This window comes from Hydractinia symbiolongicarpus, chromosome 10 (genome assembly GCF_029227915.1).
Source record: "Hydractinia symbiolongicarpus strain clone_291-10 chromosome 10, HSymV2.1, whole genome shotgun sequence".
In the NCBI taxonomy this organism is placed as follows: Eukaryota; Metazoa; Cnidaria; class Hydrozoa; order Anthoathecata; family Hydractiniidae; genus Hydractinia; species Hydractinia symbiolongicarpus.
In genome coordinates, this window is record NC_079884.1 from 612,395 (window position 1) to 637,448 (window position 25,054).

The 25,054-nt window shown below is 31.3% G+C and overlaps 1 protein-coding gene across 3 annotated transcripts in view; it reads right to left on the reverse strand.

Annotated features, from left to right (window-relative positions):
- Positions 1-1,043: 1,043 nt before the first annotated feature.
- Positions 1,044-25,054, reverse strand: part of LOC130612143 (zinc finger protein Gfi-1b-like) — an 81,613-nt gene continuing 57,602 nt past the window's right edge. The window contains exons 2-3 of one of the 3 annotated variants that reach the window (XM_057433440.1): positions 3,012-3,106; positions 1,044-2,107 (exon numbers count right to left, since the gene is read on the reverse strand). In XM_057433440.1, coding sequence (XP_057289423.1) covers positions 1,563-2,107; positions 3,012-3,078 — 612 coding nt within the window. In that variant the 5' untranslated portion in view covers positions 3,079-3,106 and the 3' untranslated portion in view covers positions 1,044-1,562. Of the gene's footprint in view, positions 2,108-2,687; positions 2,893-3,011; positions 3,253-25,054 lie in introns of those variants that run through there. The other 2 variants (XM_057433438.1, XM_057433439.1) reach the window with 2 other exon arrangements.

Sequence of the window (25,054 nt, forward strand, 5' to 3'; positions counted from 1 at the left end):
TTTCTTTGATGCACCGCAGTTTTCACCTTTTTTGCAACGAAGCATATAATATTTTTAAAATCGTCGTCTAAAAGTTGAGAAATGTTGAAAAATTATAATTAAAATTAAACAACAAATATACAATCCGATACAACCATTTTTTTTGCAGCCGAACTTCCTTTTAAAAATGAGGCATTGAATAAATCAAAAAATAAAACGTTTTTTACAAAGGTGACGCAGCTCTGTAACGGCCGTAATAGTGTCAAGTCAAGTTGAAATTTTATACACATACCAAACTCGCCTTTATAAATAATGTAGGCCCGGCTAAAATTGCAGAGGTTAAAATTCACTCCAACCTCTATAATTTAGCTTTCAGGTGTCTACTAAAAAGCTTATATTTAAGAAAAATAACTTAACAAAAACTGTACTATTTATTAGCTATTCAGAAAAGAAATACGAGAAATCGAAAGTTTATTCTTCTGATCGTAGATGTAATAAAATTCTTTATCTGATGATAGCTCAACAATTTAAATTTCAGCATAAATAACCAAGGATTATGGAGACGAAGGTCATGTTGTAAAACAATTGAATGAGGAAATTTTGATCACTTCGTAGGTTATAACACACCTTAATTAGCGTTCAAATACATCACGTTTTTGATCTGTCAAGTCATTATTTGCGTTATCTTTACAATTTTACGCAGTTTTTCAACGTAAAAGACAATTTCACGCCCCATCTCAAGCATTTCGACCATCATTAATATGCTTGAAGTGACCAGTAAGGTAGCTGCTTCCTTACTGAGCCGACCTTGAATATTTTGTTTGTCGTTGTTAAGCTCTGAGAAAAACTCATCTTCCCTAATGCAAACAGATGCTTGTGTTTAAACTTGCCAGCTTCTTAATTAAGAATAATTCAGTATATTTCCTTTCACGTTTCACAGCACGCAAATACTTGTTTTTGTCTTTGAACTAACCCATGTTATTTCTCGTAAGATTAAGAAACAATTTTACTTAAAGTTGTTGTTCTTCCTTTCTCTCTTCCTGCATAAAAAATAAAACAAAACCTTTTTTAAGCATGTTGGATTTTTTTTACTCATCACTAAAAATTTTCTTAATAAATAAAAAAGTTACATCTACATACTATCTATATATTTACATTTCTTGCCAAAAAAAAGTTGCTTGGCTAGCTTAAAATGGTAAAAATAAAAATGGGAAGCTACAATCAAAACACAACAATATGCAAAAAGTAAAAAGGGTAGCAAACAAAAGTCACGACAAATACTTTACTGCTTTGTTTTGGACGATCATAAAACAGAATCATGCTATTTACCCACGCGAGTTTATATTATACTCATTTGTATACTTCTCAAATTAATTCACTTTACAGTATCTGTTTCTGTCGTTAATTGTAATAATTAGAAGAATAATGATTTCATTAGCATTCCTATATTATTAAGTCATTCTGTGTTACATAAATATACACATTCGGTTTTAAGTTTTAAATATCATCTATATTTACATTTATCTCTATATAAATTTCTTCGTAAAAGTCATTAGCAGGAATCTGAAGTTGAGTTGATTATTTTACGAACTGATTTGATGTTCCTTGTGTCGCAACGTGTGTCTCCTTACGTCAACTTTACGGTAAAAAGCACGACCGCAAATCTTGCACGCAAAAGGTTTTACGCCAGAATGTCGCCGCAAATGGGTGAGCATGTTCGATGATTGGCTAAACAGTTTTCCGCAAACTTCACATTGGTGAGGTTTATGTCCACTATGCATCATATCGTGTTTCTTTAGATCTGATTTACGAAGGAAGCTTTTATCGCATTTCGTACATTGAAACGGTTTTATATTCGTGTGAATAAGTCGGTGTGTTGACAGACTGGACATGCGTTTGAAAAATTTCCCACAAACGTTACAGTTAAATCTGGATTCAGCACTGTTGGCTTTGATAAATGGTAATGGAACCACTACATCGTAATCTCGTTTTGTATGATTTAATTCAGGGTCAGGTATCAACTGTGGAGGAGCAGAGAGATAGGTTGGTGAAGGTATGATTTCATTATCACTCTCCATGGTGATTGAGGAACAAGGTGAGTGCAGAGAATCCAAGTCTGAGCTTGAGTCTATAAATCAAAACAGGAAAACAAATAAGATAATGTTGATATAAACATATTAATAAATTACTCATTTCAAAGGTATGCTCAAATTGGTCTATGGTAACCAAGATGATTTCTATCAAACAAAGAAAAACATGAAATATGGCACAGAATAACAAAACAAAGGAAATAAACATTATAATATGTATAACTTGAATCAATTATAGAATAATTTTCGTCTCATTAGCAATTTTTAGGCTAGGCGTCTAAAATGATGGGCTGTGATGTCAAAATGTCAATTTAATAATCACCCAATGATTCGACATTTTAGCAACAATGGTCACAAGAACAAAAGAACTGATTATATGGAAGATATCTTTACTGTTTTGTTAAGAATTTGCCAAATGGAACATTTATTCGTTAAGGAAGCTTGTCATTAACTGTATTTGTTCAATTTGATTGGAGCGATTACTTATATAACAGTTTTTCAAAGATTAGCAAATCTGTTTCGTTTCGACACGACGCCGAGAAACAACACAAAAAAGCGTGCAGAATAAAAAATGTGATATAACATATTATGTAATTAAACCGAAAGCAATTGTCTTACCAAACGGCATATTCAAGTTAAATAAATTTTGAATATTAAACTCCGCGCTAAAATTTAACAACTCTCCAAAAAACATTTTCACTTCAACTATTTTGTTCTTATTGCACTTTTTAAATCTTCCAAGTCATCCGTTAAGAATTTTGTTATTCAAATGAATCCGCTACAAATTGCTTTTTTAAGTTTGGGACTTGCTTGTAGTTTGCAACGATAAATACTTATTATATTTTCTAATCTCTTTCTTTCAAATTTTAATAGATAGATGAGAAGGCGAAGAATAGAGATAATAGTTGTATTGTAAATTTGATATTCCCAAGGCTTGCTTACCGTATGACGTTCGCCTTTGTTTTCTTTGATACCATCTCTCTTGGGACATTCTGTGTGAAGTATCCATGGTTTCCTCAATATCACAACTTGCATAACTACAAAAGCGATATCGCTTTATTAAAAACACTTTAGGCATGATTCGAACTGTCGGGATCAAACAATGTATGATAATATTTCCACTTGTGTCCTACTTCTAGCTACACGTGAACTGATTTGAAAAACCAACAAATTCAGGCTTTTATATAGTTCCCTTGATTGACAGCCGTTTTAATTTATCGCTCATTAAAAGCATTCTTAATTTCCCGTATATTGTTTTAACGAGTAGATTTGATAACACCTAAATTATTCTAATTAAGTCATCTAGATTCGCAATTACGTTCGTTAAACAATGATAAATGGCATAAATTTCTTTTTCTTGCGGTTTTTGAAAGGTTGTGAAAGTTCATAAAATAAGAGAAAAAGAGTTAAAATCGTTAAATATGCGCATTACATCGTATTATAGGTTTATTGTCATGTTAATGTCTTCCTACGCGTTGCTTTAACAACATATCCAGAACAATCGAGAATCACTCATGCTGAAAAAGATTCTTTTGTTTCTTTTTTTGTCAGAACATTGTGGATGACTCAAATTGTATTTAAATAAAAAAAAGATGCAGTTTTCCATGCTTTAAAAATGCTGAGAAAAAACATTGTAATACATACATAAAACTTCATTATGATATGCAATTCTGCTCAATGTGATTCTTTTTGATTGCTGTATGATGTCTTATTTGGCTAATGTAGAAAATAGAAATAAAAAAAATCATATTTTCACACCAGACATAACCATTATTGATTGGTTTATACCATAAATGAGAGTTGAAGGATATTGTTTAATTACACTTAAACTATGGAGCCAACATCAAAATGTTTTCTTTGAAATTTTAATACCAAAATATCCTGCATGCTTTGCGTCTTATTTTGATTTAAATTGTTTTCGTTAGTTTGTTGCTATAAACAAACAGGAAGTACAAAATAAAGAACGGAAAGAAAACATCGCTTGTGCACATTTCATGCAATTTATTTGCCAACTCAATTTCAAAACTTGATGAAGCATCTAATTTAAGTCGTTGTTGTGGTATGGGAAAGTTTAGCTCATGTCCAAAACATTGTTCCCACTCTTATGTAAAATCTATTCTTCTATATATTCTGTAATAACTCATTAGAAGTAATAGTGGTCGGCTAATAAATTTGTGTTCTACTTAGCTGAAATCTGAACGATACTCCATGGTAATTACCATTTAATGCCATATTTAAACGAAGCCGCGCTTGTATGAGTCATTTCTAGAAAAATATGCACAATTTCAGTTCCAAAATTTCCCCCCTTGAATATTTTATTTTATAATTACAAAAGGAAATTTGGCTTGTCATATCTTTTTACCCTTATTCAGTAAATCATTTTAAAAAACAGTTTAGGTTTAGGAAATTTAAAATTCAATAGGCAATACCATGCGGATATTAGGACTAATAGATCTTTTCCAGATGTCGTTATGGTATGGTGCGGAAACTTGCTTCATACTCGGTTTTTCTGAGCTACAGAACAAAGAAGAAAGGAGTGAATATATGTTTCCGTTCATTCTCTTTCAGAGTACTAATCTTTTGACATTTTGCTTAATATTTCTTTTAATCGTTTTTTGATTTACCTAACAGTCGGAAGTATGTGAAAGGATGATTTAGAGCAAAAGAAATTAAAATCGAGTTTAAAAGAAATAATTTATAACCTCCACATGTCGCAACTTCAATTCTTTCTTTTCCCCTTAAAAAGTCTGCAATTTTAACTAAGGCATACGTGAACTTTCATGGAGCATCATCACTGGCAGTTTCGGTATAAGTTCAATATAACCATGAAAATTAAAAGACCTGTTTCTCTGCAAATTTCCATAGTTAAACTCACCCACACATTTTAAGCCACGCAGATTAGAATACACTGTGACAAAGAAATATATTTGGCATTTGACTAGCAAAGGCTATTGTTGTCTAATTAGCTACCATGCTTTGTGTAAATGCATTGACCGTTTGCTTTCCTGTTCGCAACGTGGTTAAAAGTTTCTATTGTTCTAAGATTACAAATGATGCTTTGTTGACGATTCTATGAATAGAGTGACGGTTGGCGTAAAAATTCAGAGTCAATGTTGTATTTCGGAACATGTTTTTAAGAGTTAATTGTTCTCCTTTTGATACTTCACGTTTTTATAATTTCCCCTTAAAAATCATTTCAATGGAGAGGTTAATGTCCAAAATATATACGAACATCATAAAAAGATTTGTTGTACAAGATTTTCTCCTTCTTTTCCGCAAAGCTGAAAGCATTTCTCAATTTGTGGTGAAAACGCAATATAAGTGACGTTCTTAATAAAATCTCGTTAACAGGAAACCATTTCTCCTAAATCATTTATATTGGGAAAAAGGAGTGACAATCAGCAAACTTGAGCTGATTTAATTGGCATTTAACTTTTCTATTGTTAATCAAGCACAATCGCAATTATAGTCTTGATGGCGTAAGGTCATCTCTTGTTGAAATCGTCAGTGTCTTTAAGCATGATGTACCTTCCGGAGGATTTCTTTCTATTGCGCACAAATGAATGTATATCGGCGGAAGCCAATGTCATTCAACGATCTTGAACCTATAGAAATGAAACAAATTTAACTTTCTAAGATTCTTTGATCTGTTGGAATTACCAAAATCAGGATATTTTTTTCTTTTTTAAGCTTCATGCAAAACAAATATTCATTTTCTTAATACTTGCAAGGTTACTTCTTTCACAAAAGTACCAATATTTATTTTTAACTGTTGACTAACAGTCATGAGTTCATCTATTGGCCGATAAAGGTGAGTAACCTCACATTTGGTGGATGAGGGAGGAGGAAGGCGGAAGAGGGCGAAAAACGATGGCAGTATTATAAGCATTTTAATATTATTTAACTGAGTAAATTATTTTCAGGTCAAACCACAGTGGGATCCAATCTTGTTCTGATGTGCAGAAACAGAAACCTACTTGATTAACATGTCCGTTAATTTTCAGTTTTTTAGTGCCGCAATAGACATTACCATGCACTCTTTTTCATTGGGATTCTTTGAGACAATTAAGGGTGGTATGCGTGACAAACAATGACAGCGATATTCGTCATCGGTCTTACAAATTATTTTGATGAAGTTTATCATTTAATTAATCGCAAATATATTCCTCGTTTGTACATTTTGAATCATGCGTTTGAAAAATAAATTCGTTATTAGAACGAGCGTGTTACGATTGCATCAAACAAATAGGGTAAAAAAATATACTAGCTTTGAAATGAAGTTAATGTTGGTAAAATTAGACAAGAAAAAAGGAAAAACAAACAATGATAGAAGTATCAGTTAGATTGGTGACGATTGGAAACCGGAAAGTGGTTTTTGACGCAGGTAGAAAGTTGCTGAAGTGGTTTGTACAAGTTTGGAGTTACGTAATCTCGCAATATACTAAACAAAAGATTTAAACGTTTGTGAAAAATATCTAAGCGACCAACGCTGCCGGGGATTTAAAGATAGCAAAGTCATAGTGGTTTAAAATAATAGCAAATCCGATACACAGTCAGCAGATTTCGTGGACGTGTTATGCAATTTTTTATTCAATAACACGGAAGTGAGATGAATTATAAAAATAAGGTCAAAAAGTTAGTCAATTGTGACTAATGAATTATACCTCATTTTTATTTTTCGTGCATTGTCTAAAAGCGTAGGAGAGAGGAACATTGAGATCGTTCTAATTGGCTACTTAAATATCACGTGCACCTCCCCTTTTCATTGTTGCCCTTTGATTTAGATAAAACAATTTCGTCCTCAAAGAGAAACATTATTGTTTTTCGCGGATATGGCTGATTGATTTATCTCACTTGTTTCGCCCACGATGCGCATTGTAGTTTTCCTCTTCGAAATATTTTGTCTCTCACATTTTCAGTTTTAGACAAGATAAAATACTGGATAGCATTAAAAATAAACAGAATTTAAAGTATGTCAGAGAAGCTAGATCTGTAGCTGTAATTTGCAGTGGAATTTTTTTGTTGAAAAGAGAATTCAGGCAACACTTCAGTAAAAATAACTTTAGAAATAACTCAGGATGCTTTGTTGCTAAAATGTTGCTTATTTCAATAATTCCAAGAATTAATCGTAAAAAGGAAAACAAAGAACTTTTATGTTGCATGATGGAAAGCTTTATGTTCGCCACGTCATTTTGTATATTTTGTGTCATTTAATAAAAAGCAACAAAATCTTGAAACTTTAGTGTATTTTCAATTTTTCATTGAATCTAACACCTTTCTAATTTGTTGTTTCTAAGAACTCTCAGTACGGTCACGTCGCCCTTGTTAAAAATCAAACAAACAGAAGTAGTTGTCTGTCGTTCAGAATCAAAATAATTACAACAGACTACCTTGGGGCAGACCTTTTCTCTATTTTTTTGTCTTCTTTTGATTAAAACTTTTGAAATTTTACTTTTAACGCTAATCCGTAACACATCTTTTTTATATAAGAAAGGTAGTCTGGATGTTTTTAAAAATAGAAAAAATATCACTGTTATATATTATTAAATAATATCTTTTGATAATAAAAATTTTAAAATAAAAATAAAATAAATAACGAAACATATAAAAAGTTCAACCACTATGTTTTCGTGCTTGTTCCCATTTTATTTTTTAAATCAATTCAACTGAATTAATCAAAGTATAATATCCCAAGACAACAACAACAGACAACAAAAATAATCGCGGCAGACAAAAAACAATTTTCACAAGCTAAATAAGCAAAATAAAATAAGAAGCGGTAAGATTAAAATTTGCGAAAATTGTTCCCTTTTTTATTAGATAGAATTAGTATGATTATGTAAATATAATAATGCGAAAGTCATTTGGAGATAATTATAATTTCTTTCACTTTTTGACGTCACCGAGTTTTAGTTTCCTTTTTATTGATCTCTTTGAGCACGATTTTTTCCCAGACTTATTCATCAGATTATTGTTGTGAAAAATTAAGCTGTATATGGGAGGAGAGAAGTTAATTATCTTTATATCAATTTTGTGGAGGATTACAGAATAGAAGTAGTTGTGGACTGTGTATCTAATTCTTTTGTATTCTGTATAGTAATGACATCTTTTGACTGAAATTTGTCTGACGTCAGTATTGTAATTGTTATGACCCGCTGGATTGAATCAAATAATCAGACTGTAAAATCTCTTTGAAGTGTATATTCGTAGGATAAAAAATCATCTTAAAAAGTGGCTGTTTAGGAGGAAATGCGTAAACCGCAAATTTACCGCACGGCTAGTATCTTGAAATATTGAGACCAATTTACTTAATTTAATATTTGGAAAATTTGACATATGATTATTAGTGAACTATAGTCTTTACAAATTTCGTCAAAATAAAATTTAAGTTAACATTGCTACGCCAAATCGAGTATTTACAGCTCACATTTTTCATTTATTTTCATTTTAACAACGACAGTGTACATCTTTCTGTGCACTTTATATAACTTTTACCAGCGCATTATTTTCCTTCTTTCGATTAAAAATTAGGATAACGAGATGCCAAGCGTATTGCTATGAGCAAAGAAACGGAAAAAATTACATTTCATCATAATGCAAAATTTTTCGCAGTTTGTTTAAATACATATAAAAGGCCATTCTTTAAGAACAAACGAACATTAATCAAATTCAGCCTTGATGGAATTAGAAAGAGCTGTCAAATAAATTTGCGATGACGCAGTTCGACAGAAACAAATGTCCACTCTATTTTTTGCTAATTTCTGTCTCCTTTTTAATTACATAATTAGTTTTGGTAAATAATAAGTAAAAAGGTTGGAAATGAGTATGAAAAAATTGGCGCCTTTAAACTACAATGCCTTATTGAAAAATTACAGCCTTAAATGAAGTAACTCAAACATCATCATTTTCCTTATTATATAAATTATACAAGGCAAGTCAAGATTTTTTTAATTACCAATATACATTTTGACTAAGATTTAGTGATACCTATTTTTTGTATGTTTGCTAACAAATACTCATTATTCGCACTATAATAACATTACGTGTAAATTCTCTGTGACATTGCAATTTGCCATAGTATCTGCTAGTTTGAGTTTGGTCTTAAATCTAATTTCTGTACGTCTTATAATCGTGTCCTTGCTTGATCATGGTTTTTAACAACTGTGTTAAAGAGTTGACTACTAAGAGCCAATATTCGGCTCAATTTATAGTTATGTCAGAACAAATTTGTTGCATCATGAGCAAGAACAAGTTTTTTGTTGAGAATGACGGTGTGTTTGGTAGGAGAAGCAACGCAACTTTTAGAATGATTTGTATCCCTAAATAAAGTGTTCTTAGCAAATATTCGGCCCAATTTTATTTAATGCTTAGATACCAGACAATTTTAAAACTTAAGATTTTTATTACAACACTACCATGAACTACAAGCTAAAACGCAGTGAAATTCAAATTCAATAAAAAGAGAAGACGTTTTGAAGTTTCCTTTCTCCATAAAAATAACTTAAATTGTCAGCTGTATCAACCCGTCTCAATCTAAAACAAAAAGAATGCAAGATATAATAATATTAGTTTCACTTTAATGACTCAAAAAATGTCTTTTTTCGCATGGACCTTTGTGACATTAAATTCTGTGGCAGCACTTTTTACAATCAGTTTAACTCTTAATCAGGGAAGTTTATAAAATACATTCTAAATTGTGCGTCGGTTTTTCAATATTGTGAAAATAAATCAAATTATACTTAACGGGCTATTAGCTGGTAATTTTCACCTAGCGTATGTAAACTCTTCTTTATAACTCAATCATGTTCGAAATATAATAAAACAAGACGGCTAATTTTAAATGTCGACGCCACAAGTAATTAAATTGGTTGTTTCTGTATTAGAGTCGGCGTTTTGAAACTGTCAATGTTACAGCGAGGCTTTAGGTTATTTGATTAGATCATTTCTCTTGGAACACGCCAATTGCTGTTTCACATCAAGACGGCAAAATTTTCCCTCAAATTTAACGACCTTTGTGGCCCCCAACGTGGATTATTTTTTTGTGCAGGCGTGCTAGGAAATGCCATTAGCAAATTTTAAAGTTTTTAAAAACGGACGACAAAAATACCTTTGTATTATTAATTTTTTCCAAAAAATCCTAATTTCCTCACGTAAAATATGTAGCTAATCTAAGATTAACTAAGTAACCATAAATATATTATTTTTTAAATGCAAAATTTTTGTAAGAAATGAAAAAAAATTCAAATTGATTGCTCCAATGAATTCTTTTTAGGATCAATGACTTTTAGAAATGTCCTAATTAAGGTTTGTCTATAAGTTTCATTTAAATAATCATTCAGAAAAGCAAGTCTCCAATGAAAAAACTTCACACTTTGTAAACTTCCACATATTTTGAACCGTAAAACGTTAGGGCCAGACCAAGCATTGGACAGACCTATTAAAATCAAATCAAATCAATACTTCTATACTTCTCAAGAATCAACTTTGTAATGATAAAGGTAGTGCAGGTTAAACATGGGCAGAGACAGCAATAGTCACCGTCATAGAAACGTTGGCAGTACTTGTAAATACCACCATTGTAGGGAGTTTCCATTACTGCTAGTTTCTACCTTCTTTTTCATTTCCAATTTAACCGTAGATGTATGGAAAGTTATTTTTTCTTATTTAACTAAATCAGAACAAAAATAACAAGCGGTTGAAATCTATTAGTACACAATTCATCTTTAGAATGCAAATCACAAATTTTTAGGATGAAAATGACAGGCTCAGCCTCCAGTGTCATTGAGACTTATTAAAAAACTATTAACATCATTCGCATGCCTACTAGCTTCCCAAAGATTAATTAATGGTGAGATTGAAAGGAATCAAAAAGTCAACCACTGGCAGAGTGTGATTTCTCTCTAATGTCTTTTTAAACAGTCATTGATAAATTAATAGTAAATCGTAATTCCATTTCCCAGCCATAATCGTTAGACAATCGCTTTTCACCTCTTCTATTTAGAAGCCTTCAATTACCTTTCGCGGCTTCATTATCTTTACAATGAACGTGATATAAGCCAAAATGAGATTCGTAATCATCCCTTATGCTAAATTTTGTGTTTCCTTCCGAGATGTAATAACGACATTTCGAGAGTGAACCTAAGTAAAATATTTAAAGAATGTTTTTGTAAAACAAACAAGCCAAATTATGCTGAAAGTGACTGAAATGCCATTGTTTAAGACGCATTGATGGTGTTTAAAGCTCTCCCTAATTACCTACTAAAATTTTATGTCCTCCCACTCAAGAATATTTCTTATTACAAGAAAACATTTATTACAGTAATCTAGGGTTACTTTAAGATCTTAATTCGTATAACTGAATTAAATCTAAGAATATAATAACGTCTAGCTTTGCTCCAAAAATTTGGCCTCTAAAAACAGTTTAGTCAATTCAAAACACTTTACGGTTTCAAAAAAAGCTTAATGGTGAAAAAAGAAGCAAAAGGGTAATGTATAATGAAGTAGAATACAAAGAAGCTTGAGTTACGAAATCTTAGATTACTGCTTTTAGTTGATTTATGACCTGACGTATATATACACAATCAATACAAATCAACTACCTTCTTAGTAATTGTTTAAAATGATTGATGAATACGACACCACTAATGTGAGATAAAGACCGCAACTGTGCGCATAGTATGTTAATGAGGCCATCAAGGTTAGCATTGCGCTTTCAAATGCTACGTAATATTTATTTATATGCTTAAATACTCTTCCCTTACGTTTTGACGCAAAGGGTTAAAAACCATTTAAAAAGAAATTTAGTTGGTTTAGTGCTATTAGGCAATAATTCAAGCGGAATACATCAGTGAACAGTTGCACAATCTCAGGAAGTTGGGATAATTCTTTTCAGCATATAACTGTCTTGTTCAGGCCCCTTAAGTTCTATCGTTTTTATTAGCGTTACGAAAATAGAAAAGGAAATTGTCATCATTCTGATTATAATTGTTTTCCAAGATAGCTCTTTCATTGAGGCTCCTGTGAAAACGGTCCTGCTATATTCAAAGCTCCCATTTTAGCTCTATAAAATAGATTAAGTAAAAAACCGCTGAATTAGACAACCGCCTTAGATATCAATCCTATTTTACGCAAGGCAACCTTATAGTCTCTTGCAGGACACTACGGAGTTTATACCAATGACTTCCCGCACGTGAAGGAAATGCACCAATACCTTGGAATATAGCATTTCTTCTTTACCAGCAAGCAAGGTAAAACGAAATGCTAAGAACTTTAAGATTTAAGTCTTTTCTTAAAACTGCACTTGTCACGCAAAAATACTGGGGATATATACATTTACTGCTGACGACAGAAGTTTTTGATTTGTTTTACACGAGCGTTAAAATTCCTAAGCAGAGCTACAATATCAATCTAATGGGTTTCAAAAGGTGCCGCTTTCCAATTAAGTAATGACTAATCACTTTGTTTTAAATACATATCTGGCCTAGTTTGTGGCCACGATTTCAAAATCGTACATGGCATCAAGTTAACGGTTGACCGTATGTGCTTCCGCAAGTGATGTCTGCCAATATTCTTTTTAAAAGTGATATATTTACATTCTCAGATTTAACATAAATTCCCAAATCTTATTTCTACATTTATACGATTATCTATTCGAACAGTCAAAAGATTTAAACTTCCAATAAGAGATAATTAAGAGTTAAACTAATTGCATTTTCAGCTCTAAGTATTAATACACAGAAATAACCTCAGTATTATGATTAAATTTGCATACATAGAAAGGGAATGTTTCTCTGCTATTTTTTTAAACTAGCAACATTGGGCCAAGGGTTCATACACGGTTTGTTAAACAGGCTTTGGCGGAATAGCTTTTTCTTCGTAATTACGTCGTCCGCGGTTTGGTGCAGATAAGGCTAGCAAATCCTTTGCCACAGTTACGAACTGCGGATTATGTTATGTGTGGGAAAATGTGTAGGTAACGCTGGTGTATATCATGTGTACATTCAGAACACAGGAAGGGCACTGCTAATAGTGTTTTTAATACTAAATTAGCTATCCTGTATGAACATTCGGGTATTGTAACAACCAGAGTGACCAGAATATCCAGCAGTAGAAATCTTATATTTTATTTATGGAAAGAACAACTCTAACTAAGTTTCATGGCATAACGCCAATGCAAAATAGAGAAGGTATAATTATTAAACCATTCTTGCAAAAAAGTAAGACGTTGCCAAAACGATAATACAATTGGTCATTGTGTTAACAGCCATTGAATGAATTAAGCGTTAATCTAGCTTAATTGATCGACGGTATTGGTGTTGAAAGACCTGTATTACTATATTGGACTGAACAAATTTACAAACTAAAAAGATCAGAGATTGTGGTATACTATGCTGCTATATATTGAACTGTTTGAATGTCCATTTAAGAGCATGTTAACGTTATTAGAGACTCTTTCTACAAAATATGCAATTAAGGAAGGATAAAAAAAGTGCTGAATTTGTTAATGAACATGTTAATTGCACAGAAAATCACGTCCCATCTTTAATTATCGAGGTGATTTCTTTCATGTTTTCCAATATGTCATTTAACCTAAAATCTTAGAATCTATCGTGTTGATACTATTGACATCATTGACAACAGATTAGCAAGGATATTTGTCCGCTTTTGGTCTCTTTATGGCACGTACTTGAAAATTGCCTATTTTAAAACTAGTTCAACTCTCATCTCGATGTACTAACATCTAGTACATCTGTTCCTTTATTTATATGGAAAAAATAACCTACCCGACATGCTTTCGTTAATAAATTTACAACAATAAGCCGAATGTCCTTAAACGTCAAATTTTTTTTTCGTAATTGGACTGTTAAAATCATTTTGAAAGGATTTTCAAACAACACCTCATATTTTTTTGAATTTCTGTATCTACAAAATAAGTTTAAGTGTGTCCTGTCATGTTTAAAATTGTTTAAATATTTTTTTTTGGTTAACAGCACCTCTTTACGTTTAAAAGCGCAAATATTTTCTAATTACACCCATAAAAACTCATATTAACTCATATTAAACAATATTGACCAACAGTTAATTTTTTTAAAAAATTTTTGTAAATTTGGCACTCTGTAAAATTATTCACAGTAGTAAGCAATATGAATATAACATTCCAAGTAACATATGTACTGTGTAACTGCTTGGAACCCCAATAATTCTTCTCAAGCAAAAGTCATGAAATATATGTCATTAGACCAAACTTTGCTGGTACCAGCTCATTTTGGTCCACAATTAATTTAAGCGATTTAAAAATGTTATTTGTTATTGTTTAGAAAGCAAAAAAATCCAAATTTTCTGGACAGTTTAAGATTGCCAAAAACCTATTATTTTTCTTGTTGCTCAAAAAGTCTGAAAAATAAATAATGCACAAAATTTCCCAAAGATTAACATTTTGCGAAAACTAATTTCGCAAAATGTTATTCTTCTAAAGTAGGTTAACGTTTAAATTGTAAACTAGCCTAAATTATTCGTAAGACTTAATTTTCAGTAGAACAAAATTTTGATTGAAAGGTACACCCTTTTTATGTTTTTTATTTGTTTTCCTTGTTGAAAAAACTCCTTATGATAGTGAGCTAATTTCAAATTTTTAAAAAGCCTAAATCATTTGTTAGACTTACCAAAACTTAATTGTACTTGATAGTGAGTTGATTTCAGCCCGGCTAATGTCATAGACTCCAAAAAACTGTATTTCAATAATAAAAAAATTAAAGGTAGCAAAAATCTTGTTTCTAACTGGATCTGAAGGGTTTAAGTGTATTTCAGGCATTTTCAGGGATCAAAGATAGCAGCAGGCTAAATAGGAATGTCCGAAAATGAAAGTTACCTTAAAACTAAACATTGTACATGGTCCACACAGTCGAACAATTAACTTGTAAGCTCATCAATATACGAGCTGTGATTCTGATTGTGTAACGTAGCACAGAAAATAGTGTAATGATGCGTACTAATGCTTTCTCAATGAAATATCCCATTATTTGTATAGATAACAGATTAATCATCACTTCTTTCGTGTGTTTTTTAATTTGTAATATTTTATAGATAATAATATGCATTCAATCAACATCAAAGATGAAATTTTCGTTATCTGTATCTGTATCTGTCATTTTTCTTATTATAAAGGGGAAGGAAATTTTAATTTGTAGACATAAATTTTAAAAACAATTTAAAGATTAAGTATTATAGTATACAAAACAGACTAACGTGTTATTTATAAGTCTTATAGAAAAAAAACATAAGTCTATAAAAATTGACACTTCCACGGTGTGTGTAGTTCAGAGCTTTTCAAGAAAAAAAGGTTAATTAGAAATTCAGGTGTAAATTGCGTATCTACTCACAATGATATTTATAAAGATATATCGTAGAGTAAAACACTAAAATGAAGATTTGACTTTTTTTTACTGTAAATCCAGTAAAATAAATTTATAAGCTTTTAGAATGTTTGTAAGGATAATCTTTAGATGTGATTGGTTTCTGCTGTTTGTAATTTTTATCCTGGCAAGAAATAATGAGATAACTATAGTGAAATATTTTTTAGAATGATCAGCAGCGAATATTTTTAAATTCTGATATCCTGTCATTTACAGAATATTTAAAAAGTGAATTATGTTCACCAAAATGGGAAACAATAGTTTTTCTTCGGGCCTTATTATAACAGGTCTTATTACAACGAAAGCAAGTATAATTATGCAAACGTTAGCAACGCTGAGGATTAGTATTTCGCAATAATTCTAACTCGATTACATTAAAAGTAGAATGAAAAGCGATAGTATGAATTTATTATAAGAAATTATTTGATAAGAAATTACATAGTTTCTTATCAACTTTGTGCAGGTGTTATTGCGTGTTTACAGGACTAATAAAAACTTTGCTCTTTTTGAGTCTATTATTATGACTAACTGGCATGAAACCAAATATTAATATTTCTTTTTAATAGCATTTGTCAATGTATTCACGAAAACAGTATAATCAACAAGGAAGTGAGTGTCAATCGCTAAAACATAGATAGTTTGCTATCATCATCAATTATTATCGATCATCACCATCATCCTCCTAATGTCTCTTTAGAAAATAAATCATCATTCTCTCAATGTATCATCAGAAAAGCAAATTATTAAAACACTCCTACATGGCTATGAAAAAGTTTTTATACCGCAGAAGAGAAAGTATGCCAAAAATGGTTTCAGTCTCTATCATCATTGCCATATCTTCTTTCCTGTTTTGGCCCACCAATGTGATATCTCTGGTCGTTAGCCAGTGGAAATATCCATGGATTCGCCCGTCAACAAAATATTTACTCTACGTTTCGGTGTAGTCATTTTGAACAGAATGCAGCTATTACTAAATAGATGATAATTCTATAAACCAGAACTTAACACAGTTCTATAGCCTCGAAAAAAATGCTAGGAACTCAATAAGAAATTAAATTTTGAAATCTTTGTTTACGAGGAAGTATTAATTTTGTGTTTCTTCTTTCTTAAGTTGTCCGATTTATTGTTACAATAGGTAAGCAGTTCAAAATTTGAAACAATATTGGCACTGGCAATACTGAAAAATAATCAGAAAAAATCAGCATTATATCGAGTCATTGTTCACTGTTAAGTCCTTAACGAGCTAACCACAAAATACAAAGTTATCGTAGAAAACAGTAATTAACTGCAAGTTCTCTGCACCCAGTCACGATATCACTATCACTACATGGCACTGTTTCCTTCTAAAAGGAAACGTAATTGTATGTCATGTGTTCATTCAATACAGAGTGGAAGGATAGTATAGTCTTAATACTTCTGTGCGTTAAAGACACAATTTTAGTGTTTTTACGATCCCTTCCACAACATCGTAATTAATAATAACGCAATCTATGATGCAGTTTTTAAGACTTATCTCGTCATTCACTCCACATTTATAACGTAAAATTGCAATATGGCAACAGCAGATCCTTCATAATTGCTTTAGAGAGAAGAACAGAGAAAATCATGTTTTGATTTTTCGATTTTTAGAAATTCATGTGTGATAATGTGGCATGGTAAAAATACAGCATTGCCAGTCATGTTTATTTCACTACAGAGTTCTTACCGACTAAAATGTAGGCACAACACTCCTTTTTATTTTATTTTGATTCATCTTAGTTTTATTTAGGAATTTTGGTCCGAAGGGAATAATTTGACTGTGTATACAGCGGATGCGAAAAAAATTCCTTTTTATAAAACGAGTATATTTCTTATTTCATTAGCTGTAGGTTTTATCTACAATATTAATATTAAAGTCCTGTTAAATGACTAACAAAAAGGATAAGAAGGATAAGAAATATTTCTGTTTTTAGTATTATAAAGAGTGAGTATATTAAGAATTGACGTCCAAGGGTTAAAAACTACTGTATAACATTTTAAGCGTACCAAGGCTGAAAGAAATCTAAAAAGTAAGCATAATTTTACCTGATCTTTATAACTAAGCTTAATAATTTGACCCGCTGTACAGACAGAAGCCTCGAAAAGTGAGAAGAGAATGTCACCTTAAAATGAAAAAAATGACTTTTACAGCGAAACAATATTTATAATCAACATTGTCTTTCACTCCTCAAAATAATACTCGAAAATTCTATGGTGTTATGTCGCAGTTCTGGCAATCGGTACAAACATAAGCGTATTTTGCGGCTGAAATAACAGTTTTCATAAGCATACTGAGATTAAGATCAAAATGCAGTAAGCTCATAATAAAAATATATTTAATGATTTTCTAATTAAGCAACCGAAAGAATTTTATGTCTTGGATGCTGTTACTTAAAAGTCTGTCCAAAGCAGTTTGGTAAAGTGCAAGCGATACTTTGCCATATTAAGTGTAATTGTTCGTATCAATCCGAAGAATTAAGATATTACTGACCAAAAAATTCCATTAGGATGCATGTGATATTTATAAATATCAATCAATAACCAATTTAAGGGAAACTAAGACAGACAAATAGAGGCGTTTGATTTCGCTGTAAATGCCATATGTCATTGTCTAGTTGAATAGTCATGGTTAATCGTAACGATCCTCCCTTACTTTTTATCGCCTGAAAATAACTTTTAATTGCATTTCGCGGCTTCATTATTTATTTGGTGAACGTGACAGTTGTCAAAATATTTCCTTCACCATCTTTTACATAAATTTGCGATCACTTTCTGAGTTAAATGACACAATGTTAGCCTAGTTTAGAATAAACAAACAAATATTTAAGTCTAAACATTGAGGTACAAGAACTAAGATAGTTTTGATCCCTCAATAATCAGCGCTTTTGTGTCATTTAATGTATCTTTAACATATATTGTTATTTTGTCATTACATTTGAAAATAAATAACACGTAAAAAATATCTTTTAATTTGTTGCTTTAAATTTTGCTTTGTTCAGTGTTTCTTTACTCAATAAAAAATTGATTTGAGTGCATATATGATGTGGGAGGACCACGTTGTGATTAATGGTGAGTGCTTATTGAATAAATTACATTGAATACAGTCACTAATGTCTGTTGTCATATACACACACATTTCCTGATTTAAGTATATATAATTTTTATTAGATATGAGAAAACGTTAATCTGCTACAAATTACATTTTACCAACTTAATAATAATTTATGAGAAGAGGAGGAGGAATATTAGCGATATTTCATTATGCTTTTTTAAGATTGTTAATGATGTTATAACTTTTATTTATATTTTACACTTTTAATGGTGTTAAAAATAAAAAGGAGCGGCTTAATTTTCTGTCTCACATATCCCAGATTGCAAAATGGACGGTTAGACAGTCAAATAGACAATAGATAGAAGAAGAATTTTTTCGTAAAAAAATAAAATTTGGTATGCACGTCCTTACCGCATACGCAATGGATAAGGAACAGGGAGGAACAAATAATTAGTTTGAACAGGAGGCTAAACTCTGTGGAATGACCTGTATTTGCACGTTTATGAGGGACTTTGCTTTTGAATATTCGTCACTCGTTGTTAGTACTGTATCCAAGACAATTTTTAAACCCAGATAATTTTTTTTCATTTATTGAAATTTCTTCGCATAAATAAAGTACGCGCAAAATGTTTTAATACAATTTGATGTATCGTCAAAAAAAGTTGTCACGTAGAGACCAAGATTTTAACAAAAGTGCATTTGTTCAAACATGTAGGTTTTAGTAAATAGTAAGTAAGTAAAAAGGAAGTTATAAATAGAATTGACGTTACATACTGATAGTCCCATACATGTTTTACCATATATTGGTAGATATGGAAACGTGGTATAACATTCTTAGAATGATGTCACCTTTAAACATTGTAAATAAGCTGTAATAATTTACTCGTTTAGCTTTGCGTGGTTGTCTTAAAGAATTCTTTTTATGTGTGAGATATAAACAGACACAAAACTTAAAAAATAGTTACACTGCTTAAGAATGGTTAAAACAACTCCTTAACCAGTTATAATGTCAGAGAATTTGGTGTGAAAGTAGAAGGGAGCGTGTTTAATAGGTGATCTATGATTATTCTTACTCAAGCAAAAACTTATTTCCTTCAGATGTAGCTTCAGAAGAATGAAATATCTTATTTTTCTATTTTTCTCCATATTAAACATATAAGAAAAGGGCAAAATTATTATTCATACATCCTCTATTGCGAGGCGAAAGGGTGGAGAATGAATAAATTTGGCGCATTATGATGAAGTTTCCCTTTGTCTTCAATAATTATTTATGAATTGGTAACACAATGTTACATATAAATAATCTCTACTGACGATTAAATATGAAATTAAGGCTACCTGAGCTAAGCTATATTCACCCTGGTACAATCATTAATCAGGTAAAGAGAGGATGACTTTTATATCTGGAAATTGAAAAAAGCGTCAAAAACCAACTACATAACTTATAAAATTATCGTGCAGGACCACTAGCAGCAATGAGAAAATTTTTAAAATTAATTCTCTTTGGAAGATGCGATGTATGCGTATGACTGTATTTATTTAACCCACTAACCCTATTAATTTCGGTTTTTATATATTACTTTTTTTGCTGAGCTGTATGACAATTCTGAGTTTTTATATTTAACTATTAGGCAGATTTAGCTATTATGCGAAACTACACTTGAAAATCTCTATGAAATTTTTCAAATCAGGAAAACATAATAACCTTCGTTAGAATTATCACTAGAGCAACGCAACTTTATTTTCTCATGGAAAATATTTCTGTAACATTTTGACACGTGTTTAATCCGATTTCCCTATTATTCCGATATTTAACCGAAAATCGGATTTTCGTGCAATTTTTGACGTTTTTTATGCGAATTATGTAAAAATTGGAAATCATAATATAATAGTCGGTGGCCAGTTTATAAATCCACGGGTTCACCTATCCATTTTTACCGCATTTCGTGTGTCTGGCTACTGCAGTTAACATTTTGCGTGACAGACAGACAGATATATACGGGTACTATAACATAGATAACCTATATTTGGCTGTGAGAAGCTTCATACAAAATGTGAAATTTCGCTACACATCTAAATTAATTCATATTAAAGTAGAAAGTGGTATTTTAAACAACTTTCAAGCTTCCGATGTCGTCACAAAGAAAATGTTAACATAAGCAAAAATTTATAACCGCAATTGTGGTTTTTTTATGGCGTAATACAATTGTACCACGTTTCATTCAATTTCACAAGCCTATCAATCTATTACCCCGGTCACAATAAGTTTGGAAAACCCCACCCTCGTCCCCAGGTCCTTTTGTATTTTTGATATGAGAAAAGACGACGAAAAATACCCTGGTATCTTTGAGTGATTCTTGGTCAATATATGGCCAGATTATGCGAATACGCTCATTTATGCTATTAAAATATGGCGGAACTTTAGCTGTTAGAAAATTTATGTTCCAGCAACAGAAAACATACTGATAATTGTATTGTCTCACGAGTAAAAAAATACAGGTAAAATTATCTTGGTAACTGCACTAAACGCCTTTAAAGGCTGGAAAAGAAGTAAGTTGTGCTGTGCAGGTTACGTAATACTTTGATATAGTTTAGCTAGCTGTACTCAATAGAAATTTTGCTTGCTGAACTTAGCTAGATAGTTCATTATTTAGATTTCAAATCCAGTTTATAACTAAATAAGTGAATAAGTTGTTATTTTTGTGACATTCTTAATTCTTACGGTATTTAAGTTCTTCTAATTCTTATGATTGGTACAATTGTTAAAGTCTCGCTTCATAGATATTCAGTAATCTTGAAATTTGTTTTTAAAGGTTTTAGATAGTTTGCGAAAGTTTCTGAAAACTCTGTTACGCAACAGATCAGAACTACTTTAGGAGAATTAATTCTTGTGAGAGCTAATTTTTGAAACACTTTTAAATCTTTACGAGAATTATTTTTTTGCAAAGTTAGCAAGCTTAAAATACCTTCTTAATTTGAGTACATTAACAAGTATGAGTCTATGTACTAAAAGAGATAAAGCTAAAGGTGTCCAGAAAAATGGGCTATAAAAATACTTCTCCTTCGAAACCGTACTTTTTGCTAGAAATAAAATTGAAGTACGGACTTGAAACTTGGCACGACAACACAAAATATTTTCACTATTATCATAGTTTTTGAGTTCCTGTTTAACCAGGGACACCGATAAATGATTTTGACAGATATATCAATTTTATCAGTATACAAAAATACCTGTACAAAAAACATTAAGAAGAGCAATTTTCATGATTGAAATATGTCAGAGTCTAAGTGTTAAAACTTTGTGCCATGTTTGATTGGTGCAACCCAGTTGCATAAAGTCTTCCATATTCGTGTTGTAAAATTGTGTTGGAGAAGGCCCATAAAAAAGGTCAACAAATACCAGCTTCGGCTAGGTTGATTTAACCTGCCCCTGTATGAATACGGTTAAGTTAGTTATGGAATTCTAGGGAGATTTTGAGAAACTAGATCCCTTTTCACTTCCTCGAGTTTAATAATTACGTTCTTTTCTTAAATAAATTCACAAATTTTTACCTAATATTTGATAAAGTTTTGCAAATAGGGTCCCAAGAAATACGCATATTTTTGGGATTTATTTTCGTGAATCTATTAAGAAACAAAGAAACAGTTTCTAATCCTCCCTGCAAATTTTACTATGAAAAAGTTAAGCTAGCTAGCTAATAGCTAAATGTAAACCAAAAACCAAGCTAAAATAATTAAAGCAAGCTGTCATTAATACGCCTACATTAGGTTTTTGGCCACCAACTACGTCCCAAACATAATAAAAACATTGTTAGCTAGCTAGAGCTACATAACACTTGTTTTTCTGAAGTCAATAGTCTACTTTATTATTATGCCGTTATCTTCTTTCCTAATGTACAATGCGATATCATGAACTTATCAGAGATATTTCAATAAATCTAAAAACGTAAAACCAAGCGTTTTTTATAAATTTAACTTAGCTTTACAATAAAGTTTTGTTGTTTACAAAATACAAAACCGCTGCCCAATGCACCATTTTAATCTTGACCTGAAAAAGTGCTGACTAAGGAAAAAGTCGTAACAATTAAGCGAAAATGTGAAAGCCAGTCATATTACAAAACCCGGTCAACAATACCAGGGTATTTGTCGACGTCTTCTCTTATGTCAAAAAGGAAAAAAAACCTGGGGACGAGGGTGCGGAAAACCCTAGACTGAACAGGTTTAAAATAGAGCACTTATCACCTCGTGGAAACATCCATGTTAATATTCCCTTTGTACGTATCTTATGGAAATGTCCACATAAAAACGTGTTGTGCACGTGTTTTGTTGTACAACGCCGGAAATACGCCCTTGCACGTATTTCTTTGAAATTTTTTCATGGGAATTTGCTTGTTCATATCCACTGTGTCGATATTTTCTGTGCACTTGTATTCCGTTTTTGTGCTTGCCGTAGCACAACCCTCTATTGACAGAGAAGAACACCAAAATAGACCGTGTAAAAGTTTTCCCGTCTATTAAATTCCTCGAGAAATCTCCCATCGTTGCAAAGTAAATAAATATATATCCCATTTGTTGTTTCATATTACTGCAGCACGACTTTTTCTTTGTGCCCAGTTTGCGGAAAAGCGATTTATATATAAGAATATACTCTATATGTATATTAAAGATGAAATTACATAAAATGTTAAGACAATTCTAAGAATTTTGCTCACATTTTAAATGGAATTTTAAAAAAAAGTATTTTCCTCTGTCTGTCAGTGGAATTAAACTGCTTGAACAATAACAGGGTTCATTTTTGCACCAGTTTATATTTTTAGTTCTTTCAATCTGCACTATGCTATGAATATGCTAACAATATATCAGGAATAACTTTTGCCTAGCAGTTAAAAATATTCATATTTTTAACTGTTAGGCAAAAAACACTATTCTTATGAAAAATAGTGTTTATTTTTAATAAGATAATGTCGTGGCATATTGAGTCTAGACGCGTACTTTTCAATCCATAAAATCATGACGTTATTGGTACCAATCAGATTACCCTTCATTGGGATGCATATTTTAATTACAAACATTTCTCAATGGCTAATTTAAGAAAAACCAAAGTAGCAAAAAGTGGGAAAGATTGATTTCGCAGCTAAATGCCAATAGATTGACTCATGAAATATTGCTATGTCTAATTTTAAAGTCAAATCACTCAATCCACATACGATTTTGACCACGAATTTGGGAACGAGATGATTCAGACTATTGTTTAGATAATTGGATACAGGAACCTAGAATGTTGTTTAAACTATCTGAAATCAAAATTTAATTACATATCGTAAATTTGTATTGCTTCATCTTTATGTCGTTAAGAACACAATAAGCAGTTTATCAATATTAAGGAAGGAAAATTAATTTGACAGCAAAACAAATATTCTAGTTTCTGTCTCTGTAAACAAATATTTCACTTTTTAAACGTATTCCAGTCTTTCGGGTCATCACCTTTTGATAAATAGGTGTTAGACTTAAAGTGAAATTGGGTCTATGGTAACAAAGTCACTATGTTAAAAGTATATGTCATGAGTAAAAGTAATTTTTTGCTGGTCTGACGTGGCATGTACTATTTTATTAAGGGGAGGAATAGACTTAACTTCTTGTATTTCTTATGTACCAGAAACAACGTTTGGCGTATAGTAATACTATTTTTAACGATTTTAATTGATTAGTACTGTGAAGATTGAATCTTCGACTGCAAGTTTCTCTTTGTTCTCCTTTGTGATAGAATGTAGAAAAGCATATGAATTTTTAATCTACATAAAAGCAAAATCATATGGAACTTTGCAAGTGAGATTTTTCTACTTATTTTTTATAGGTATTACCTAAGGAAGTGTCGCGGCTGAATTTGGATTACTTAAAGTGTCAGATTTTTCTGCGAATAACTACGGTCGTAAAAACGTATAGCTTGCGCAAGATGTTTTTTTTGCCGCCGCTAAAAAAAAATTAAAATTAATATCAAGCTAAGATGAATGTACTGCTTGTTTTAAAGATAATTTTAATCAAATTTAATCAATTTAAGTTTAATCAATTTAATAAAGATTTTAATTCCCAAATTCGTGAAGATGTATTCGGAAGAAAACTACTTTATCTACCTGCGACACTAACCTATACAGCCAACGGATTAATTGGTATTTTCTGCAAATATACTGAGTAATAAAATTGCCAATTAAAATTAAACAAAATCCCACTTCGAATTCCATTCATTTTCAAGCAATTAAGAAATGTAAAAATGTTAATTCTTTTATTAATGACTGACGCAGTTACAAATTACCGGTAGTAAAGACTCATTTATTTTTGTTCTTTCTTTTTATGAGCGCGTGCGCATTTTGAAAGAATTACAGATTTTATCCCAATGCTCATGTGCTATCTGAAAAACTCGCGAGCCTTTTGCGATATAGCAGTCAAACGGTAACGAGCCTTAAGACCAGTGAAAATAACCCGCAATTTAAATCTTTATTTTTATT